Source organism: Periplaneta americana, chromosome 8 (genome assembly GCF_040183065.1).
Source record: "Periplaneta americana isolate PAMFEO1 chromosome 8, P.americana_PAMFEO1_priV1, whole genome shotgun sequence".
Lineage (NCBI taxonomy): Eukaryota > Metazoa > Arthropoda > Insecta > Blattodea > Blattidae > Periplaneta > Periplaneta americana.
In genome coordinates, this window is record NC_091124.1 from 6,902,602 (window position 1) to 6,929,030 (window position 26,429).

The following is a 26,429-nucleotide window of genomic DNA, read 5'->3' on the forward strand; positions in this document are numbered from 1 at the left end:
AAATCCCTTAGCCGAAACACTTTCTCTTCCGGCGTTCGTCTCAACTTTCACTGCGTCCTGGCATAGCCCGTTTCGACAGAACCGCTCACACGGAAAGTATTTGTCATTTTGTCTCGTCTAGGATAGGTACGGGTAGGAATTTAATTTTTTATATGGAAAACCATATGCCCCACTGTGAATTGCATATTCTGGTTTTGGGATCTAGGATTGCTGCTTAAAATATACCAAATATGAAATTAAATTTTGTGCAATGGAAATATATTTGTTGAGATGTGATATTGACCCAGTTGAACCAGCTATCAAATATTCCTACTCACATTCCTGCCCTTCTATTGCATTGTAGGGACTACACAATCTTAGGTTTTGATACTTGGCCAAAACTGGAAAGTTTTCCTTGACTCCACGACTTTATTTCTAAGCGAAACTAATTGAAAATATCTACAAATGTAACTCGTGCTTTATCGAAGTTTTTATTCATTCATTCATTTTATTCATTCATTTATTTTATTCCATAGATCTTACATGAGCAATGAAGCTTTAAGATGTGGAACAAGTCAAAATTTTACAATATTGCAATTACAATTTTTTACACATTTTTACAGTTTTACAATTTAGTAATTTTCTACAATTTTTACAATTTTGTGCAATTTTTTACAATATTTTGGCGAGATGTGGTTTGATGAGGTGAGGTACGAGGATATGCCAAAATTTTACCCGGCATTTGCCTTTTGGTTGGGGAAACCTCGGAAAAACCCAACCAGATAATCAAATCAAAGGGGTTGATGCCGAGGACTCGCCATAGACCATCCGGCTTCAGTCCCACGGCTGTGGAAAACCTCGGAAGAAACCAAAAACCAAAGGGGATCCAACCCAAGCCCGAACACAGCTCCGGATCAGCAGCCCAGCGAGTCTGCCGACTGAGCTACATCGATGGCTCTACTAAAAGTATACAATGCATAGCCAATCAGATTATTAAATTTACAAACGCAAACGATCATTCATAAGTTGAGCTATATAATACAAAACAAGTTAATTACATTTAAGGCATAAACAATTCAACCAGTTGTGATATACAGAAATTGATAATACATATCATGCAAACTACTTCAAAGTACAAACACAAACAATTTATCAACAGAGCTGTACAGATTACTATTCAATTTAAAGCGCATATAATTCATTGGCCAAAACTATACAAATATATACAATACAAAGTAAGCAGACTAATTTAATTTACAAGCATACAGTACTTTCATTAAGCTATACAAATTTGTGCAATTAATATCAAGTACATTAATTCAATTTATAATCATAAACAATTCATCAGTTGAGCTATACAGACTACTATACAATTTACAGCATATACAATTCATCAGTTATGCTAAACAAAAATATACAATGCACAGTAAACAGATTAAGTCAATATAACACATGAAGAAACAAAAGCTTTTCTAAAGTTGGTAATCTTTTTTGTATGCATGCTAATGTCACCTATAATTTCAAGATAAAGTAGACATAGTTGTCTCCATGATATCGTTCTGTTAGAAGTGTTGAACCCGTAACTCGTCAAAGGCAGTGCCTCTTGCTTTTTGAAGATATTTGTTGAGTGTTCTATTGTTCTTTTCTCAGTAGTACAAAACATCTATTTTCTTTTGTCTTGGGTAGTACGTATGTACGATATCTTTATAAGAAAATAAGTTAAACTTACGCTCCTGAAGAATGTCGGAAATGTTTGTGACTTGAAAACATCGTCGTCAATGACGGATATTTTGTTCAGAGACTCATTTGATACTAGCTACACCTTTTTGAGCTGTAATTAAGAAAGAGCAATTATATTTCAGATTAATCAGGTGAATTTCAGGAAAAAATCAGGTGTAGACTAATTAAGGGTTTTCAAAATCAGAAAGCATCAGGATTTCAGAAAAGGTCGCATGTAATGAGATTTTTGAATTGTAAATCAGATATGAATCCGATTGATGAAATGTAATTCAGAAAACATCAAAAGTACCATCTTATATAAATTGCATAACTATTAAACTTCTTAACGTTGATACGAATATTTATAATATATGATCTCACAAAGAAAGCAACCGTACATGATCCTTTCAGAATTTCAGTTATAGTGTACATTATAGGGTGGATCGAAAACAAAGATGTTTGGATATTTATTTTGGATGAAGATAAAAAGTTGTAAACTGGAACAAGCCAAGTAGGTGCCTCAACTTATAGAGGGAGGTTGCTTTGTCAAAATGATTGCCTGCCCGCCTTCATGAACAAAAAAGCTGCAGTCTCTGCTCTCTGTAGTTCTGACTTTTGGTGAAGAAAATGTGCAGTGGCTAGGCGAAACCAACGGAAGAACAGTGACAACATCCCTATCAGACTAATTTAAGTTGTTGATATTCTGCGTTATTTCGATTGTCATAACATTTTTTTTTTTTTTTTTCCAATTTTTAAAACGGTTTTGTTTTTTCTTCTCGTGAAAAACATTTTAGATAAAAAGTAATGTTGCACTACACGTCGTTGTTCCTCTGGAACAGCAAAATGCACAGGGAATGGGGTAGGCTATCTACCCGAGTGTTCCAGGTTGTGGGGACATAATGTCGCAAAAAAGACCTTGTGAGAATTCTTTGGTTAAATAGGTGCGAATGACTATTCGATTTTACGAGCAGGTGAAGGGGCGTCCCTCCATAATGTAATACAGCGAATACCCCTCTTAAGATAAAGAGCGGAGGAATATAATAAATGCCATTTGAATTAACAAAGTAAGCGTTGTGTATGTATGTATGTATGTATGTATGTATTTATTCACACTGCAATGGGTATATACCCGGTGGCAGTGGTAACTAATTACACTCAATAATGACAATAATAAACTTATTAATTAAAAATACAATTAATAATAATACTAATACTTAATAATAATAATAATAATAATAATAATAATAATAATAACAACAGGGAATATACTAAATTAAATGAAACGATCACTTAAAATAACATTTGAAATATTCTAATTTGTATCTTAAAACTAAGATCGAACTAAAACCCACGAGTATATGTTCATATCTGCACAAGTACCTTTCAACATTCCACTCATTTCGCTGTCAACTCACTCACTGCACTGGAACTACGACACATTTCACTGATTCTATCCTGATTTCACTAACACTTCAAAAACATTTCACTGTTCAAATTCTTTGCAGTGCCACTATAAACTATAAAGCTTCACTGACAGGAACACGTTTCACTTACTCAACACACTTCACTGACACGACATACTTCTTCACTGATACAACACACTTCACTGACACAACATAATTCTTCACTGATACAACACTTCAATAACAACATATCATTTACACCCTTTAAATACTGTGTATAATTACCGTCTATTAATAAGGTCCTTAAGCCTATTTTTAAATGCATTTTTGGTTGTTGGTAAAGCCTTTAGTAAGTCTGCAGGTAAAGCATTCCAGTCCCTGATAGTACGATTGAGAAAAGAAAACTTTCCAGTGTCCGTCCTCTGCCTTCTTTCCCTCAATTTATATGAGTGGTCGTTCCTTGAAGAGTAATTTGGCGGCTGCAACCTATTTTTTATTTCTCTCCAGGCAGGCTCACCTCTGTATGTTTTGAACAGTGCGCATAATCGAATTCGCGTTCTCCTGTCCGTGAGTGTGTCCCATTTTAATGGTGAATTTTTCCGACAACACTTAAGAGCCCGTTTTTTTAATCTTTTCCAGTGTCTTAATATGTTCTAGTCTGTAAGGATCCCAACATGCAGCACCATATTCCATTACTGGACGTACTAGTGATTTATATGCAATCTCTTTGGATTTATCAGAGCCTTTTCTTAGTACCCTCATCACAAAGTGTAACGCTCTCCATGCTTTTCCCGCTGTGTCTGTAACGTGTTCCCCCCAGCCGAGATTATTCCTAGGTATTTACATTTGTTAACTTCCGGAATGGTTTCACCCCCTAACGTATACGATGCGACTATTTTATTTCTTTTCCTTGTAAAGCTGATGGCTTTGCTCTTTAGAGAATTTATTTTCATTTTGTTGGCTATTGACCAATCGTTTATTCTATTGAGGTCATTCTGGAGAAGAGTAGTATCTTCATGACTTTTTATTTCCCTGTATACCATACAATCATCCGCGAATAAGCGAACCCTAGACAAGATATTAACTGGCAGATCATTTACAAAAGCAAGGAATAGAAGGAGCCCCAAGACACTCCCCTGCGGGACCCCGGAAGTAATTTCAATTGGGTTCGATAATTCCTCCCCTACCCGTACTCTCCGAGTGCAACAAGTTAAAAATTCCTTGATCCACTGGAGCACTCTGAAGTCAATCCCCGTTGATTGTAGTTTAACCAACAATATATCGTGTGGGACTACATCGAATGCGCGTGAAAAGTCAATAATCACTGCATCTACTTGGCTATTGGAATCTATTCCGTCTTCTAAATCCTGACATACCGTTACTAATAATGATTATGTGCCAACGCCGTATTGAATACGAGCCACTTGCAATTGTACAAATGTTGATGCTTCCTTAATGTAATGCAGGCTTCTGTTTATCTGGATGTCATAGGGAGGCGTCGTCATTTAAATTATTAGTAACATGTTATGAGAGAAAAAGTTCTGTAGAACAGGCCGGAAGCATGTCCTTCCCAAACCAGTACTACAGCAAAGATTTCACTCCAGTCTATTTCTAACTGAAAATGAATGAAGACGTATTGGAGAAAAACAATTCCACGTTTCTGCGAGGGAATTTCAGCGATGACGTCATTGATGCTACAGAGCTTCCATCAGCGTGCAGACGTGGTGGCAGTGTCCGTCAACCTTCATCATTGAATCTGATTGGTTCTCGTAAGGGGCGGAATGATTGGCAGTGCACGTTGTGTCATGGCGGTGTGTTTTGCCTAATGGCTTATTATTATTATTATCAGGGAAAGGATTTATATGTAAATACATATTTACTTATAAAGCTAATATAATTTATATTTTGCATTATCTTTATGTTTCACAATGTGTAGGGTTGAAAAATCCTACTTTTATTTTCCATATTTTTCCATATTTTAGAGTTTAGTACATATTTTCGTTAATTTCCATATATTTTCCATATTTCATATAAAACAGTCCATATTATATTAGGTTTAACAATAAAACAAAACAAAATTCCATTAACTTTTAAAAATACATTTCAACAATAGAGATTTAAACACATGTTCAGTAATCCCTTTAACATCAGAGTTATTTGAAAATTAGCAGTCCTATCAACAATGGGAAAGTAAGTTACAAAACTGTATTAATTTAATTTAAAATTTTTAACAGACTTCAGTTGTGCAGCTCAACAGTTAAATGCCAGTCAGAGTACACATAGGTTCAGTTTTGTAAATCATACTATAAAGACGGTAAATATGCCAAAAGTACGTCATTCAGTCAATTTAAAATCAAAACTAACAAGTTACATTTCAGAATTTAAAGAAGATGGTTTATCAACTGACAATAAAATATTATTTTGTAATTTGTGTCAGTGTGCAGTATCATCTACACAAAAGTTCCTGGTGCAACAACACATTACAACTAGTAAACATCAGGCCAACAAACAACTAAATTCCAAGCAGAGACAATTGTTTTTAACACAACCAACAACATCGAATGTAAGATCTGAGTTTAACATCGACCTGTGCCGTTCTCTCATCTCTGCTGATATTCCTCTCTACAAACTAAAGAATAAGGTCTTCAGGGAATTCCTTGAAAAATATACTCAACATACAATCCCGGATGAGTCAACACTTAGGAAGACGTATGCTCCATCCATCTACGATGAGACAATACAGAAGATAAGAGATGAAATTAAAGATAGTTCAATTTGGGTTTCCATTGATGAGACTCCCGACAAAGAAGGTAGACTTGTTGGTAATGTAGTTATCGGTTTGTTAAGTGAACAATATTCTGAACGAATTCTTTTACATTGTGATGTTCTAGAAAAGTGCAATAACAAAACTATAGTTAAACTGTTCAACGAAGCTATGGGTATCCTGTGGCCAAAGGGTATTATGTACGATAATGTGTTATTCTTTATTAGCGATGCTGCCCCTTATATGGTCAAAGCTGGACAAGCATTATCTGTTGTATATCCTAAATTGACTCATTTTACTTGTGTGGCGCATGCATTTCATCGTGTGGCAGAAGTGGTCAGAGACAATTTCCCTAAAGTAGATTTGTTGATTTCATCAGTGAAAAAAGTATTTCTCAAAGCTCCCAGTAGAGTTAACGTGTTGAAAGAAATGTACCCTGAAATTCCATTGCCACCAAAGCCAATTTTAACTAGATGGGGTACATGGCTAGAAGCAGTTGAATATTATGCCGAACATATAGACTCTATTAACAATGTTCTCCTTGCATTGGACTCTGAAGATGCAGTCTCAATTGATACTGCGAAAACAGTTACCTGTGACATAAGTGTGAAGAATGACTTAGCTCACATTCAGCATACATTTTCATGCATCATAAAAACGCTCAAAAGTCTCCAAAATAGGCACCTTTCACTATCTGAAAGTTTTGAAATTATAAACAGTACTGTGGAACAACTGAATCGTGGTAGAGGTAAAGTTGCAGATGCAGTAAGAGCTAAGGTGGACACTGTACTTTCAAAAAACCCTGGATATGAAGAACTACAAAAGGTTGTTGCTGTGATGAGTGGTGAATCAACAGTGAAGATTAACTTGGACTTATCCCCAGCAGACATTGTGAAATTGAATTATGTACCAGTTACTTCTTGTGACGTCGAACGCTCTTTTAGTCAGTATAAATCTATCCTCAGAGACAATAGAAGAAGATTCACTTTTCAGCACTTGAAAGAAATGTTTGTAACCTATTGTTATGGTAACAGACAATAAAAATTGTGTTTTGTTGAAACTACATTGGAAGATAAGGTACGTCCATTATATTTTTTGTTTAGTTTGATTAAAATGTACCAATATTTAACGTACATAGTCATTTTTTTATAATTTTAAGTCCATATTTAATTCCATATTTTGGTAAAAATCCATATTTAATTCCATATTTTGGTAAAAATAACTACATATATATTTACATATTTCATATATTTTTAGTCCATATAAATCCGTTCCCTGATTATTATTATTATTATTATTATTATTATTATTATTATTATTATTATTATTATTACTCGATCATGCTATTTTTTCTCTAAGCGAGATGACAGCATGCTAGCTTAGCGCATACAACTCGTACACCCGCTATGATAGCCATTGAACCTTCCAGCAGTGGCGTAGCGTCAATGTAAGCTAAAAAGCTCAGCTTCCCCAGTTAATAATAATTTCATAATAAACCTGCAGTCTATGGACAAAATTATTTATTAATTTTAATAGAATTTATATTTACACGTTAAATATTGTGATGCGGCAGCTCAGAATGATTTGTGATGCAGCAGTAAACAAGAAGCCTGCAAACACCAGCTTCCAAGCAGACTGATTTCTTACACTCATTCTTCTGTGTAACCCACCCGCAGATTTTCCATCCCTTTCTAACTAAACTACACTGGTCGCAAGGCTAGCAAGAAGCTAGCTTTGACTTTGAAAATAAGTAGTTTCCGAGTTATCCCTTTTCGTCAGTTGTGTTCAGTTGAAGTGTTAGTGTGCATTGTGGCTGATATAATAAATAATGAGTGAAATAACAGTTCGTGACACTAATTTACTTGAATTTTTAGGACAATTCTATTATCAAGACTGACTTACGAACAAAAGTGTGATCTAAAAAACAAATGACCGACTCCCTTGCTGTCAATGAAGGACACAACCAAAAGACAGACGCATACTTATGTAATGATACTAATATTGTGATTTCTCTAACTATGACAGGGAGTGAGCTAATGTTATATGTATACGTGTCTATTTGTTAAAAATATGTGCAAACCGTGAAATCATATTTTACTACGTACCATTTGAGGTCATGCCTTATTGGTGTTACTTACGATGTTCCAACCAATCTTCGACTGCTGACTTGACATTGACTACTATTTATTTTAAGACTGTATTTTTGTAATACGTTTTCTCATATTGCATGAAAGACAACTTGAATTAGTTTCCCCTACTCAAAATTTCATGCTACGCCACTGCTTTCCAGCGTTTTGTTGGACTTTTTCGCTACAGCGTGACGTCATTGATGTCCACCGGTCCGGTGAGATTCGGTATACACTAATAGCGTTTGAACTCGTGAAAAATATTTCGGGAATGTTATATTTGGGAAGATACCCGTGATGCGTGCCGTGCAACTCATATCGCTTTGGCGTGAACAGTTGCGTGTCTGCAGCGGCGTGCGGTGATGACGTTTTCGGGGAAGCAATTCCATGGGAACCCTGTATGTAGGCAACAGGCATCGAAGCCCAGTCGAGCAATGGCTTACATACAGTCACTGCTTCCCTTCACGCCATGCTACTGCACGCCACTGCTCTGTATGCAGTGAAGAAAATATTTAGTTCCTTATAGAATTGTACAAAGAAAGGACATTCTATGAAATCCTAAAATTCAGAATAATTATTAAAAAAACTTTAAGAGATGCTTGGGAAGAGGCGGAGGAAGTTACGGAAAGAGCTTTCATCTTTTATATGGGAGGAACTGCTAAAGGTCTTTATTTATTATGATTAGAAATATCTGCAGATAATCGTTTTCATACTCTGAATTGAGGGAACACGTCCCCCTTGTCTCCACCCCCCTCCCGGTAACGGCGTCTAGTTGTTAAGGATCTGACGTCACATGTTACATTTTCGTAACTTATTCATTCGACATAAACGTTTGACGTTAAAAGGGAGAAGGGAGTCCCTGATCATCCGTTGAGTGGCGAGCCTCAGGGATGTAGCCAAGAAAACAATATCGTCTTAATTCGTCCGCACAGTAGGCTAGGGTGACCAGACGTCCCGTTTTTAACGGAATTGTTCCTTTTTTTCAGCCTCTTGTCCCCTGTCCCGAGAAAAGTATGCTCGGGACGCCAAATGTCCCATTTTTAATATGGTATCCCGTTTCCCTAATTTGTTGTTAAAATATTTTTCTTCTATTTTATCATAAATCAGATTGTAAGTTTTGTGTTAGGAATGTCTGGCATCAATGCATCATCAGAAAGAGAGTTTCCATTGATGAATTGGATTTGGTGTGACGAAAGGTATCAGTTTTCAGTTAAAACCATAAAAGCCATGTTAATCACAAAATGTTGTTGTTTTCTAATGCCAGGCGTTTGACAATAAAATCATTTGACCTCTTGCACTCAAATATTTTTCAAAGATATTATCATGACCAGCCAATGAAGCACAGATTTTGAGGTGTTCCGAATCCATTTCTTGGTTTGAGTTGCACAATGGGCAGTTAGGGGACTGATATATTCCAATTCTATGCAGGTGTTTAGCCAAACAATCATGGCCTGTTGCCAATCTAAATGCAGCTACGGACGATTTTCGTGGTAAATCGGGAATTAACTGTGGATTTTGATTAATGTGTCTTGCATTGAACTTCAAAGGGTTCCTGAAGGAAAGGCCAACAAAGTCACTCATCAAAGAAATATAATGCAGATTGTACAGTTGATCTCCATGAAGAATGTTATAATAGTTTAAAAGTAATATGAGGTAAAAGTTTTGTTATGAAACAAATTCAGAATACAGTGACATGGATATGATGCAAGGGTAATTAACCTGAAGTAATTTTTAAACAGATAAGTTAACCTAATTAATCCAGACTAGTTGTAGTATAAAAATTTGTCAACAATGGCTTACGCCAAGTATCCATGCTACTTTATTATGCACTTGTATAATTATTATTATTGTAAACAGTGTAGTGTTTATTACTTAGAAATAGATAAAAGTGGACCTTACTGCTCACTGACATTATATAAACACAAGTAATAATGGAAGTTTAGATAAAATGTTGATTCGTGTCCACTTTTATTCTGGAAATCTGGCCACTCTACAATAGGGGCGTCCTCGGATATATGCACCGTTCCCTGTGTTACAGTTTCTTGTGTTTGCTTGCAGCCTGTGCCCCGAGCAGATGCGGAAGTGAATGGCAGTTCAGGCGCCGCTGGGAGACCTCGGTTCGTGGCCGTCACTTCCCTGGAGGACGTGCAGGCTGTTCGCTGCGCAGAGTTCCATCCACAGGGGAAGCTGTACGCCGTGGGCTCCAACTCCAAGACTCTGCGCATCTGCTCCTACCCCAAGCTGTCAGACCTCCGGTTTGTAATGATAGCTCAAAATGTACTGAAACTAAGTATAACATACTACAGCGTCAACATCTTATTGTAGGTATTAATGACACCGTTAATTCCCGCGGCCTCATGCTTAAAGGCTGGTTCACAATAAACCGGGAACGAGAACCAGAATGAAAACGAGAAGCAGAGGACATGAATGTGAAAATTTTTGATTCACAATAAACCGAGAACGTAGACGACTATGCATATCGATATGCATGTCAATAACGATATGTAAAGTCGATATTACGCATTCTGATGTTATTTGTGTATAATTGACCAATGGCGTTCTCTCATGACTACAAAGCAGCCAGGTTAACCAACTTCGAAATTTCAACTGAAACATTTCATTAGGTACGGTACTATAAATATGCCCATGCATCTTTATTATCACAACCTATTTTAAGTCTACCATAACGTAAAATAATTAGAGAAGAAACATTTGTAATAGAACAAAAATTAACACAACAGTAGTTATTGAATTGAAGCATGGATATGTAGTGTGTAATACAACCAATATAGTAATAAAATATGATTCACTTACGATCGGTGTTCAAAGATATGTATTTTCTTCATTTTCTCATCTGTATACGAGGCGCGCCGCTTATCGTAAACGTGAGGATTTTTCTCAACACTCAATATTAGAACCTCATCAAATAAAACTTGCTCCATGATGCACAGCACAGAACTAAATAATGCATAGATTATGTCACGGTCTTCTTGCTACAAAATATATGGCGACAAAATAGCTTTTAGATGGCAATAGAATGAATCTAGTGGGCTGTGATCGGAAACGTGAACGCCAAAGTTGAAACTTGGCCAACTCTCCGTTCCCGGTCCCGGGCTCCGGCAAGCTTTTCGTTAATTGTGAATGCTCACATTTAAATGTACACATTTTAACAATTTTACCGTTTTCGTTTTCGTTCCGATTCTCATTCCTGGTTTATTGTGAACCAGCCTTAACATGCCGACATCATACAATAACGTGCGGTGTGCTTTTAAAACATAATTTTGCCGACCGATTGTTACTCTCTGTAGGTTTCACTCTGTCATTTTCTCATCTTTATACGAAGCGCGCCGCTTATCGTAAACACGATAATTTTCCTCAACACTCAATATTAGAATCTCATCAAATAAAACTTGCTCCATGATGCATAGCACAAACTAAATAATGCATAGGTTATGTCACGGTCTTCTTGCTACAAAATATACGACAAAATAGCTTTTACATGTCAATAGAATGGATCTAGTGGGCTGTGATCGGAAACGTGAACGCCAAAGTTGAAACTTGGCCAACTCTCCGTTCCCGATCCAGGGCTCCGGCAAGCTTTTCGTTAATTGTGAATGCTCACATTTAAATGTACACATTTTAACAATTTTACCGTTTTCGTTTTCGTTCCGATTCTCGTTTCCGGTTTATTGTGAACCAGCCTTAAGCGTCACGTTGTCACGTCTACTTCCTAGCACTAGTTTGTTATATTGTTAAATGGCTATTATTATTATTATTATTATTATTATTATTATTATTATTATTATTATTATTATTATCATTATTGTTTCATATACGAGGACGTTGAATTCTTCACACTTAATAATAATTTTTAGTCGCATACCTTAATGTTCGTCCTCAGCACAAGACATTGCAACCTCGGTTTTAGTCCACGTGGATTAGACAAGTAGGTGTCATTTTATAATGGAAGCAGCTTATTGGTTGCAACAATGAAATTGAGGCGAGTGATTGGAGCGGCGACATAAGAAATTGAAAACAATAATACACTTAAATTTCAAAGACCTGTCGAATGTTAAGCATGAGACCGCGACGATATAGACCATGATGTTTGAATGGTTACAAAATAATTTTCATAGCATTTGACTCTTTGTTGCTAAAAGACACTGCAACATGTTTTCAAGTGACGAATATGTGGATGTGATCCTTATTCACGAGATAGGTGTTGCAGTTGCACACTGTCTTGAACCTTACCAGTTATTTAACATCATTATACTTTCTTTAAAATTTTCCATAGTTAACAATATATTTTTTTTCAAATGAATTGCCAATAAAATGGCTACTTTTCTAAAAGAACGGTCGAAATTTCCGACCGTGTTTCGTCTTTATCAGCTGACATACAGACAGTCTTTAAACTATGTTCAAAGCAGTCTATAAAATGAATTAAAATAACAACATGCCCGCCATGATCCTGTCGTCCTTACTGCCATGGTAAAATACTGTTGAAAATATTACTTTTGTCCCTCAGTATCTGACAATTAAAAGAAAGTGCGTGTATTGATGTGCGGCATATCTCTGGATTTAATGCATCGTATGAGCCTTGTTGGGCACAGCAGAGCCGCTACGTACAGCTCGACAAAAGTATCTGCTGAGGCATACATAGGCATATTTTTCAGGAATGGCAGCTATTATGGGCTTATCGCCACTGTTACTATTGAGTGCAGTGTTGGTCTTCTGTAAAACATTTTGTGAATTGGCACATGTACACACATATTTGAAGCTAACTTTGTGCACTTATTGCCAAACAAGTTATCCGCATACACAATGTTCTTGGAGGACGAGCCGGCCGCAGTGCTGTCAGCCGTGTGAGGCTCGCTGTGCAGAGAAAGTCGCCTCGCCATTAAGTTACACAACTTTCTCTGATCTGTGAATAATTTGATAATTGCTGCTTCAGCATTCATCGTGCAGCGAGTGCTATTTGCTATATGTCGAATAAACTTGAAGGAATGTAGACTAGACGCTCACGAAGTCCGATTAATGGTTTTGTTTCACATTTTAGTCAGTCTTTGAGGTTTTGGCATTGGTTTAAAATGTGAATACACTGTTGCAGAATCTAAAGTGAACATTGGCGTGTAATTTACAGGCTTGTATGCAACTACAAAATCCTAATATTAATATAACGTACATGAGAACTTTTACAATATTTTGCTATCTTATTGCATTCAATTTCTTGTTTATGATCAAGATCTTTGAACATAAAGGAATGCCGGTTAATTATTGACTAGAAAGCTAGGGAATGATGTTACAGTTCCCCAAAAAGAGGAATGAGACGATGAAATGTATAAAGTCCCAGATACAAGAACTGCGCATGATCGGAGCCCAGATACACAAGATAACGCGTAATTCAGTCTGTTTGTTTTGTTATTGGAACTACTTCCGAAACGTACTTGGAAACCTGCAAAAAATGTAAATGTGTTGTAAAATTATATATACACTGTGTGTACAGGGGTGCGTGCTCACCTTCCACCTCGACTCAGTAGCTCGGTCGGCTAAAGCTTCTTCGTGGAAGGGAGCAGGTTCGAGCCCTATACCCGCGAGTTCTTTTTTTAAATTATTTAATAACTTTAAAACTGAGTCTTACAGAGTGAAGTGGTCGATCGAGAGCACAATGACACTTGCTTTCGATAAGTGTGAATGGTCACAGACAATACAAAATTATGATACTTAAAAAAATTAATGAATGCGTTAATTATGAAAAATATATATTTAAAAATGCGTGACTCTGCGATATATTTTAACAAATTATTATTATAATTTGGAAATTAAGATGTTATTGTAAATGAAGTAATTTTTCAACAACAATAATAATAATAATAATAATAATAATAATAATAATAACAATAATAATAATGAAATTTAGAAAGTTTTAATAAGCATTAAGAAACTCAATTTAAATAGCAATAATAATTACTTTTGAATAATAACCGTATGAGCCACCGAGACGAGTGGCAACACAAGTGTTTAACCAGCCGTTTGGTCTCACCATAGGCAGGTTCCGTTCCAAAATACTGAAAAACAACGCTATATCACGAGCACCAAGACAGCAATCATGAAAGGGACCACGACAAGCACAACATGGACCACGATAAAGACAACAAGACCAAGTCGAGATCCCTGATTTACAGTGTGTCATATCTTGGTCATTGTCGTGATTCTTGTTGTGAGCCTTATCGCGGTCCTTCCCGTTCAGCTCATCGTGGTTCTTATTCGGTCCTTGTTGTCTCTGCTATGGTCCTTATCTTTATCCTTGTTGTATTTGTCGTGATCTTTATCGTTGTCCTTGACTTTGTCATGGTTCTTATCGCGATTTTATTGTCTTTATTGTGTTCCTTACGGCACGTTTTGAGTCATGGTCTTTGTTGCTTGTGGTGCTTGTGGTCCATATCGTGGCAGTTGTCTTTGTCCGTGTCGTGGTCCTTATGTTTTTCACGGTCCTTACTGTACCGCTTGTCGTGGTCAATGTCTTGGTCGTTACGTTGTCCTTCTCTTTATTTTGTCCTTGTGATCCTTATCATGATCCTTATTGTCTTTGTTATGGTCCTTGTCGTAGTCTTTATCGTTGTCCTTTCGTCATCTATGTTGTGGACCTTATCGTGATCCTTGTTGTAGTGCTTGTCCTGGTCCATGTCTTCAGACTTATCGTGGTCCATGTCTTTGTTATCTTTGTGGTCCTTGTTGTTTTGACATGTTCGTTATCGTGGCCCTTGTCATGTCGTGTCCTTATCGTGGTCATTAATGTCTTTGTCATGCTTTTTATCGTGATGTCTTTCTCGTTGCCCTTATTTTCATGCAATGACCTTTATAGTTCTTCCGATTGTCTTTGTCATGTGCCTTAATGTGGTATTTGTTGTCCTTGTAATGGCCCTTATCGTTCTTCTTGTCTTTGTTATATTTGGTCTTAGACCTTACCTTGGTTCTAATCGCTATCTTTATCGTGCTCTTTTCTTCGTCTTTGTGATCCTTATCGCGGCCCGTATCGTAGTTCTTATCGTGATCTTTGTTGTCCATTTCGTAATCGTTATCCTGGTCCTTGTAATACATGCCGTGGTCTTTAATGTAATCTTTATCCTGGTGCTTCGTGTTACAGTGGTCTTCGTCGTTTTCCTTGTTCTCCTTGTCGTGGTCCTTATAATGGTTGTTGTGATCATTATCCTGGTCCTTGTTGTCTTTCTCATAGTCTTTATCGTAGTCCTGGTTCTTATTGTGATCCTTATGTGGTCATTGTTATTGTAGTGGTCCATGTCGTGATACTTATCGTCGTCATTGTTATTATCCTTGTAGTGGTCCTTATCGTGGTCAGTCATTGTCCTTGTAGTGGTCCTTATCGTCATCCTTATTGTGGTCATTGTCATTGTCCTTGTAGTCCATGTGATACTTATCGGATCATTGGCAGTGTCCTTATAGTGGGCTGTTATCGTAGTTATTGTCCTTATCACGATCTTTATCGTGGTTATTGTCCTCGTAGTGGACCTTATCATGATCCTTATCGTGGTCATTCGTCCTTGTAGTGATCCTTATTGTGATCATTTAATGGTCATCATTGTCCTCGTAGTGTCCTCGTTATTCTTATCGTGGTCATTGTCATTGTCTTTGTAATAATTCTTATCGTGATTATTTGTCCTCGTAGTGTCCTCGTTATTCTTATCGTGGTCATTGTCATTGTCTTTGTAATAATTCTTATCGTGATTATTTGTCCTCGTAGGGTCCTTCTCGTTATTCTTATCGTGGCCATTGTAATTGTCTTTGTAATATTTCTTATCGTGATTATTTGTCCTCGTAGGGTCCTTCTCGTTATTCTTATCGTGGTCATTGTCATTGTCTTTGTAATAATTCTTATTGTGATTATTTGTCCTCGTAGGGTCCTTCTCGTTATTCTTATCGTGGTCATTGTCATTGTCTTTGTAATAATTCTTATCGTGATTATTTGTCTTCGTAGGGTCCTTCTCGTTATTCTTATCGTGGTCATTGTCATTATCTTTGTAATAATTCTTATCGTGATTATTTGTCTTCGTAGGGTCCTTCTCGTTATTCTTATCGTGGTCGTTGTCATTGTAATAATTCTTATCGTGATTATTTGTATTCATAGGGTCCTTCTCGTTATTCTTATCGTGGTCATTGTCATTGTCTTTGTAATAATTCTTATTGTGATTATTTGTCCTCGTAGTGTCCTCGTTATTCTTATCGTGGTCATTGTCATTGTCTTTGTAATAATTCTTATCGTGATTATTTGTCCTCGTAGTGTCCTCGTTATTCTTATCGTGGTCATTGTCATTGTCTTTGTAATAATTCTTATCGTGATTATTTGTCCTCGTAGGGTCCTTCTCGTTATTCTTATCGTGGTCATTGTCATTGCCTATTTCTACATTTCTACATTTGTGTACGAAATCCACAGCTCATCACCAGTGCCATCTTTCTCTTAGTACTGAAGGAATGTTAAAGCTAAAACTATTTGCTGATTTCTGTAAACGCCCGTTTTCTTTTGTACATATGGTGCACAGATTTTATTGTATTACATTAAATTTGGAAAATATGTTACCAATTCCAAAATTATGAAGTGCTGATTTTCGTGAGTTTTCTTGTCCACAAGTTCCACAAATCAGAGCCACCGGCATAGCTCATTCGGTTAAGGCGCTCCGGAGTTGCGCTCGCGCGCGGGTTCGATTCCCGCTTGGGCTGATTACCTGGTTGGGTTTTTTCCGAGGTTTTCCCCAACCGTAAGACAAATATCAGATAATCTATTGCGATTCCTCGACCTCATTTCGCCAAATATCATCTCGCTACCACCAAATCCATCGACGCTAAATATAACCTCGTAGTTGATACAGCGTCGTTAAATAATCAAGTAAAATTTAAAAAAGTCCACAAATCAGGGCCGGCCCCCCTGCTTGTTCATCCATTCTTCACTCCTGTCAAGCCAAGCCCGTAAACCTTGCATAAACTATAGTCCCGTCGCTCTAATTTCCGGCAGCCAATCACGTTGCAGGTCAGTTACATTTAAATGTGTGCGTCTCGTGATTCGCTGATGAAGATGTAAAGCATTTCCTAAGGCTGGATAAATACTTAATATATAATCGCTCGCCATTTTGGCTCTTTCGTTGGCGTTCGCAGAAAGCACACGAGGACGTTATTTGCCGCTCAGTTATTTGCTGAATTACAGTGCGTTTGATTTATTATCATAGGAGCTACGACATGATAATGTTTAACGGTGTGGCAAATAGATCCCTCGTCTGGTAGCTCGGCAACGAAAGAATAAAAATGGCGAACGATACTGCCTACCTAGACTTTATAGAGCCTTCACTTCCTAAGACGTAAGCAAAGACGCGGAGTCACGCCGGGAATAACAGCGTCGCGACTTTTTTTATAGTTATGAACTTCTGCTACAGTTATTACTACTATAACCACGCCAATACATGACTTGTTAGTTATTATCAGGGAAAGGATTTATATGTAAATACATATTTACTTATAAAGCTAATATAATTTATATTTTGCATTATCTTTATGTTTCACAATGTGTAGGGTTGAAAAATCCTACTTTTATTTTCCATATTTTTCCATATTTTAGAGTTTAGTACATATTTTCGTTAATTTCCATATATTTTCCATATTTCATATAAAACAGTCCATATTATATTAGGTTTAACAATAAAACAAAACAAAATTCCATTAACTTTTAAAAATACATTTCAACAATAGAGATTTAAACACATGTTCAGTAATCCCTTTAACATCAGAGTTATTTGAAAATTAGCAGTCCTATCAACAATGGGAAAGTAAGTTACAAAACTGTATTAATTTAATTTAAAATTTTTAACAGACTTCAGTTGTGCAGCTCAACAGTTAAATGCCAGTCAGAGTACACATAGGTTCAGTTTTGTAAATCATACTATAAAGACGGTAAATATGCCAAAAGTACGTCATTCAGTCAATTTAAAATCAAAACTAACAAGTTACATTTCAGAATTTAAAGAAGATGGTTTATCAACTGACAATAAAATATTATTTTGTAATTTGTGTCAGTGTGCAGTATCATCTACACAAAAGTTCCTGGTGCAACAACACATTACAACTAGTAAACATCAGGCCAACAAACAACTAAATTCCAAGCAGAGACAATTGTTTTTAACACAACCAACAACATCGAATGTAAGATCTGAGTTTAACATCGACCTGTGCCGTTCTCTCATCTCTGCTGATATTCCTCTCTACAAACTAAAGAATAAGGTCTTCAGGGAATTCCTTGAAAAATATACTCAACATACAATCCCGGATGAGTCAACACTTAGGAAGACGTATGCTCCATCCATCTACGATGAGACAATACAGAAGATAAGAGATGAAATTAAAGATAGTTCAATTTGGGTTTCCATTGATGAGACTCCCGACAAAGAAGGTAGACTTGTTGGTAATGTAGTTATCGGTTTGTTAAGTGAACAATATTCTGAACGAATTCTTTTACATTGTGATGTTCTAGAAAAGTGCAATAACAAAACTATAGTTAAACTGTTCAACGAAGCTATGGGTATCCTGTGGCCAAAGGGTATTATGTACGATAATGTGTTATTCTTTATTAGCGATGCTGCCCCTTATATGGTCAAAGCTGGACAAGCATTATCTGTTGTATATCCTAAATTGACTCATTTTACTTGTGTGGCGCATGCATTTCATCGTGTGGCAGAAGTGGTCAGAGACAATTTCCCTAAAGTAGATTTGTTGATTTCATCAGTGAAAAAAGTATTTCTCAAAGCTCCCAGTAGAGTTAACGTGTTGAAAGAAATGTACCCTGAAATTCCATTGCCACCAAAGCCAATTTTAACTAGATGGGGTACATGGCTAGAAGCAGTTGAATATTATGCCGAACATATAGACTCTATTAACAATGTTCTCCTTGCATTGGACTCTGAAGATGCAGTCTCAATTGATACTGCGAAAACAGTTACCTGTGACATAAGTGTGAAGAATGACTTAGCTCACATTCAGCATACATTTTCATGCATCATAAAAACGCTCAAAAGTCTCCAAAATAGGCACCTTTCACTATCTGAAAGTTTTGAAATTATAAATAGTACTGTGGAACAACTGAATCGTGGTAGAGGTAAAGTTGCAGATGCAGTAAGAGCTAAGGTGGACACTGTACTTTCAAAAAACCCTGGATATGAAGAACTACAAAAGGTTGTTGCTGTGATGAGTGGTGAATCAACAGTGAAGATTAACTTGGACTTATCCCCAGCAGACATTGTGAAATTGAATTATGTACCAGTTACTTCTTGTGACGTCGAACGCTCTTTTAGTCAGTATAAATCTATCCTCAGAGACAATAGAAGAAGATTCACTTTTCAGCACTTGAAAGAAATGTTTGTAACCTATTGTTATGGTAACAGACAATAAAAATTGTGTTTTGTTGAAACTACATTGGAAGATAAGGTACGTCCATTATATTTTTTGTTTAGTTTGATTAAAATGTACCAATATTTAACGTACATAGTCATTTTTTTATAATTTTAAGTCCATATTTAATTCCATATTTTGGTAAAAATCCATATTTAATTCCATATTTTGGTAAAAATAACTACATATATATTTACATATTTCATATATTTTTAGTCCATATAAATCCGTTCCCTGGTTATTATGCATGCACGAACCATTGATCACACTTTCTGACTGTCCCTTGTACATAAGAAAGCTGACACAACAGTTTGTAATAAATGTTCATAGGGAGGACCATGCTACATATCAGCCAACAGTGTTGTTCAAACGAACCAAGCATCACAAGGGCTCCATCTACTGCCTAGCTTGGACCCCGATTGGCGATCTGATGGCCACTGGGAGTAATGACAAGACTGTGAAGCTGATGCGGTTCAACAGCGACACTTCAAACCTGGAAGGTGAGATAGAGTTTTGTAGTCTATAGTTGTTACATAAACACACTTTTGAACCAGATTTAATGAAACTAATAAGAACCGAATATTTAACATAAAATAATAATAATAATAATAATAATAATAATAATAATAATGTTTAAACTGGATGCACTATCACCTTTACTTTTTAACTTTGCTCTAGAGTATGCCATTAGGAAAGTCCAGGATAACAGAGAGGGTTTGGAATTGAACGGGTTACATCAGCTGCTTGTCTATGCGGATAACGTGAATATGTTAAGAGAAAATCCACAAACCATTAGGGAAAACACGGAAATTTTACTTGAAGCATGTAAAGAGATAGGTTTGGAAGTAAATCCCGAAAAGACAAAGTATATGATTATGTCTCGTGACGGGAATATTGTACGAAATGGAAATATAAAAATTGGAAATTTATCTTTTGAAGAGGTGGAGAAGTTCAAATATCTTGGAGCAACAGTAACAAATATAAATGATACTCGGGAGGAAATTAAACACAGAATAAATATGGGAAATGCCTGTTATTATTCGGTTGAGAAGCTTTTATCATCCAGTCTGCTTTCAAAAAATCTGAAAGTTAGAATTTATAAAACAGTTATATTACCGGTTGTTCTTTATGGTTGTGAAACTTGGACTCTCACTTTGAGAGAGGAACATAGGTTAAATGTGTTTAAGAATAAGGTGCTTAGGAAAATATATGAGGCTAAGAGGGATGAAGTTACAGGAGAATGGAGAAAGTTACACAACACAGAACTGCACGCATTGTATTCTTCACCTGACATAATTAGGAACATTAAATCCAGACGTTTGAGATTGGCAGGGCATGTAGCACGTATGGGCGAATCCAGAAATGCATATAGAGTGTTAGTTGGGAGGCCGGAGGGAAAATGACCTTTAGGAGGCCGAGACGTATATGGGAAGATAATATTGAAATGGATTTAAGGGAGGTGGGATATGATGATAGAGAATGGATTAATCTTGCACAGGATAGGGACCGATGGTTGGCTTATGTAAGGGCGGCAATAAACCTCCGGGTTCCTTAAAAGCCAGTAAGTAAGTAAGGTTTAAACTGGAGAAAACATTGTTACAAGGAAACAAATTCTATTTCAATGTTTTATAACATATTATAGAAGGTTGGGCAGATAAAACGAGCTGGTCTCATCTCATTCGGTTTGAAACAAACAATAATAGAAAACAACTCTTCTTTTTCAAAAAACAACTCTTTACATTACAACAACAAACAGAACAGTTTATAAATAATTTGCAAGTTATAGCTTATAACAGGCAACAGTGCAACTAAACATGTGGAAGAAAGGATAGCCAACATAATTTCAAATCAAATGAAATGAGAGAGGCCGGTTTTATCTGCCCAACTCTGTGTAACAACAAACTGAATGCAGCATGCTACAATAAACAGAATAACCTCGCTTGTTAGTAGTTGCTCGCTTGTATGAAGGCAGTACTGAGTTCCTGTATATGTATCAAGATATTAGGCAGTGTTTCGTAGTCTTAAATTTCACACAGTATTCTCTATGTGTAATATTTTGCAACTTCACTCTGGATTCTGCGCAATTTACTCCAAGAGTTTTCAGGAGATTCTTACAATTTTATTGCCTATAATACCAACAGTTTAAATTTAAAGTGATTAATTTCAAAATCATCCACACTCATACATTAAAAACTACAATTTTTTACAATGACCGTAAATGGAAAAAAAAAAAAAAAACTTTGATTTTTGGATTTCAAAATACTGTATTGAAAATCTTGGATGTCTTCGATATACTTTTTTAATTCATCAGTTCTGTGTTAGTATACTTGACTGTTCGTCATTCACCCATATGAAGCCATGTTCCGACAGAAACATTGCCCATGGTGCACTATAGGAGGCTGGTCTACACTACATCTATGAGATGAGATATGAGACATGAGATGAGGGAACTGGAGCTCCCGTGGTACCTGGGCCATGGCCTTGCCCAACACAAGTTACAGCCTAAACCTTATATTTGGACACGATAAAATTAAAAATTGGTTTTGTGACTGTGTATAATGAGAAATTGAAAAATATGTTTGCATTTCGTTACCAGTGTAATTGAATTCCAGACAATCTAGCATGAAATAGTTAAATCTGAATACATAAGCCTATAAATATATTTATTTTTGGCATGACATTGAAGGATTCCTTTCTGTTAAAAGTGATTATCTTTATGGAACTGTAGTAATTGAGTTTCTGGTTTGCAACATTATTAATGTAAATTCTCTCGAAAATATTATTTTTTTCCTCTCTCATGACATTAAGAATTTTTCCAATGAACGAAAATTTTCCTCCATCTGTCATAACTGTTTGAACTAAGCTCAATGAGAATGACAGGCCATGGCGCACGAGCGTATGAGAGAAGTCACCTGACCTTTGTGCCAGCATTGTACTGCGTAGCACTGGTGTTACTGTCTGAAATTAATTTTCATCGTTTAAAAGCCAAAAAATCTTTTATGTGAAAAGTTAAAAATGTTTAGAAGTTTGATAATGATGATGATGATGATGATGATGATGATGATGATGATGTATCTTAAGAAACTTTTATAAAGATTTTGAAAACCAGTGATCTTTACAGTAATTATTTTCATTATCTGCATGTGATATGCAAGTGACTGATTGTATCCATTTAAAAATACTTGTAAAGTTTGATCATCCGAAACAACGAAAGCTATAATTACGGGCACGCATAGCGCGCCCACACACACAGAGACAGTGGAAGTAGCAAATACTATATTATAAGCTACAACAACAAAAGTGACACCAAACAAGGATCATCTAGGGAGGAAAACTTAAAACACTTTGTGAATTTGGAAATAGGCTTCATGCATGTAAAGGGTGCGGCAAAACATCCTCCCTAATTTAAAGTTTAAATAAAGAACAGATGGATCAAAATAAGGAAACTTTATTAAAATGAATTGTATCTAAACAGTGGGAAATTTAGGTTTACATGCGTTGCCATAGCGATATCAAATGTCATGCGCAAAACAACAAGAATTGAATAGGACATTGAATACACGGAACTGATATTCAATTAGTGCAAATTGTAACCTGTAACGAATTCCAACTATGCCGTGGACGGGTGAAGAACGTGCTTACGCTGTGGTATTGTTTCTGGTAAGTGGTAATTCCATTGTTGCTGCCCAGCGTGCTTTTCGGAGACGCTTAATTTCTTCACGTGGCGGCGCCCCCTGACCAGCACGATCACCAGATCTTGCACCCTGCGATTTTTTTCTATGGGGGCATCTTAAAGCTAAGGTGTTCAAACATCGTCTGAGGGCTTTGCCAGACCTAAGAAATGCAATACAGGAAGAAATTGGTCTTATTCCTCAAGAAATGCTAGTTAGAGTGATTCAGGATTCCCGAAGTCGCATTCAACCAAGTTCCTCTATTTCTTCTATCACTATGAGAAAGAGATCCTATAGTTGTGTGCCAGTCATGCTACATGTCCAGTTACTCAAAAGGGAAACAACTAAAAATTTGTAGTTTTGAGGTAACTGTATTTTAGAGTTTCGTGTTGCTGTGAAAAATCCAATTAACACACTCTAATATGAAACTTATAGAAGCCTACATATAAAACATCATTAACAGAATTTGTAGTATTACAATGATACCAGAATTTTACTTGGAAGTTTGTTTTTTTCCGACATATTTTGAGTATTTGCCTTTTTGATCTGGCACTTGAGGTAAATTGACAGCAGTTGTTTTGAGACAGAGTAATCTTAAATAGAGAAAAATAAATAAACAATTGCAGTCAGAGATTTCTTAGATGATGACAGTCACTTTAGGACATCGTGCTGAAATTTGTCAGAACTAACTGCTGGCATAGGCGCCAACTTGTAAAATTTATTGGGGGTGCTCACTCAGAAAAGAAAAACTACATTCAAGTTTTAATATAATTTATGTTGAATCTGTTGAAAGACCTTCTTCATTACAACAAACGACATTGCTAATTGGTAAACATAAACACTCTGTTCATAGTCTGTTTAATCAATATAATTATTTCATTATTAACAACACTACCATTTTTCATGAGGATTAATAAAATCTTAACATGTTGTACCACAGAAAGGCGGCCCTTTTGCGAATTACGTCTGCCTGCGAATTTCATTTCTAATGATGAACTGATTTGCTGTTTCATCCAAATCTAAATGCAGAGCTTCTTCTCTGTGAGAATGGATGACAGCTACATCATTCATTTGCCGTTGACCCATGGTAGACTAGTGCAGAGAGAGGAGAATGATCGCTCAGCAGTAGAGGTAGACACGGTATTGTAAGAACTTTACAAGTTCTAGTAGTATGTCATGAAGGAAAGCTTCTTTCCGAAGATGGAAAACATTCTGAAAATCTGTGATGTGGTGCAGTTTTGAGCTTGCAATATCTAATAACGTGTCCCTACGTAAATGTAGACTCCCCTTGCCCAAGTCATCTCCGTAAAATGAGAGAATTGCTTCCAGTTTCTTATCACAGTCATTCAAACCACCAATTAGAAAATGGCACCCCTAGTAATTATTTTGGGGATGCTCAAAATGCAAAGCACCCCCATAGTCGGCGCCTATGATTGCTGGACCTCATATTTTGTATACTTTAATTGTGAATATAAAAGAAAATTGTAGGGAATAAAGTGCCTATTTGGCTTGTTAGTAACAGTGGATCATCTTATGCTGCAGGCCAAGAGATCGAGCTGACGATGCACGACGGCACAGTACGGGATCTCTGCTTTCTAGAGGACACCAGCAACAAGTCCAGCCTCCTCATCAGTGGCGGTGCTGGTGACTGCAAGATTTACGTCACAGACTGCGCCACTGGGACGCCTTTCCAAGCCCTCAGTGGGCACTCAGGTATGGACATAACAACCCCCCCAAACAACATAGTTTAACCCCAATATTGTACAAAAAATAATAATTGTCTCACTACATTAATATGTATTAGACTTGAGGTTAATTTAATTGGTGTACAGTTATGGAAATGTAATCGCACAACATTATTATATTGATTATGAGATTAGCTCTGATGTTCATTACTAGGGAGCGGATTTTTATGTGCTAAAAAATTTAAATATATTTATTTTTTATGTGCTAAAAAGTACGAAAATATTTGCTAAAAATAAATTTTTTTTTTTAATATGACAAAAATACCTTACTTAGCTTGGGAAAAAAAAATGTTACTAGGTACTCACCAACGACACTTGAGTGCTAGTAGTTGGCCGAGAATTTCAATGAACAACAAAGGTCATCTCCAAATTCTCCATCACAAATGCATGCCGATTATCTCTGAACAACGACTTATACTGTGAAAACGATCTTTCCACATCACAGGACGTCAGACGTGCATATTTAAAGAGAGGAATGTCACAAACATAAACACCGTCAATATCATCTACAGGCACATCCTCCAGTACTTCAGCAACTTTACACAATTTTTTATATTCACTGTTTCTCCCAGACGCATTCCGGAATTTGTCCCTTAGTACTTGTATTCTGAACCTGGTAGCGAGTCTAGTTTAATTCCCACAGCACGCACCTCCCTAACTGTTTCAGACAACAGGTTTGTGGATGTTTGGAGTTTTTTTATGGTGTCACACAAAAAGCTTATATTTTCTGATAGGAAAGACAAATCGTTTTTTAAGTAACCATCTTTCAGTAATCTTGATGGATATCGATTGACGAAGCCTGACAACAGGGAATCACAACGAGATATATTGCCTTACTTGATAGACATGAGCGAGAGGCGAGAGATTTGTTTAAATTAAATAATGTTCATACCTGAGCTCTTATCTGTTATGTTTCACAAACAAAGCGTGGAATGAAATCATCTTCAGCAACAATAAACATTCCTAATTATGTGTTACAAGATCTCTCCTCCTTGTCCATGTTAATTTATTCTCTAATAATAACACTGATATGCTGCCTAGCAGTTCTCAGAACTTGAGGCGTTACTATTACGAACATGGATCACGGATACACCACACAGTGCGTAGAAACACGAAGCAACCAAGAATTCTTAAAAAAGATAACGTACTTCTGAGTGATATAGTTGATTTAGTTTTAAAATATTTAAAAGTTCTTGTAAAAAAATATTTAAGTAAAAAACTCCAAGATTTATGTGTTTATAATAGATTTCCTGAAAATATGTATTTACATAATTTTTTTGTGAAAATATGTGTTTTTATGTGAAATAAAATTCGGGTTTTAAACTTGAAACTTCATGTTCGGAATTTGTAATTTTGTTAATTGTGTTTTATCACACGCAAAAAGAATATTTAATTACATAGGAATCCGCTCCTTAGTCATTACAGTAAAGTACAGTACAGGGCTCTCATTTCAAAACTTCCCAGTCTAAATGACTAATTATTTAAAGTAAATTAAATTTGAACAAGAAACACATGGTCTACTATGCACCATGAAAGAAAGGGAGATTCAAAGATAATCTCTCTTTTGATGATCTTAG

The 26,429-nt window shown here is 36.3% G+C and overlaps 1 protein-coding gene across 1 annotated transcript in view; it reads left to right on the plus strand.

Moving 5' to 3' along the window:
• The window catches only part of LOC138704435 (WD repeat-containing protein 47), a 193,905-nt gene that overhangs the window by 151,440 nt on the left and 16,036 nt on the right, over positions 1 to 26,429 (plus strand). Inside the window, exons 6-8 of the mRNA XM_069832303.1 lie at positions 10,050 to 10,246; positions 19,767 to 19,936; positions 24,650 to 24,820. Of these exons, the coding sequence (XP_069688404.1) occupies positions 10,050 to 10,246; positions 19,767 to 19,936; positions 24,650 to 24,820 (538 nt within the window). The remainder of the gene's footprint in view (positions 1 to 10,049; positions 10,247 to 19,766; positions 19,937 to 24,649; positions 24,821 to 26,429) is intronic.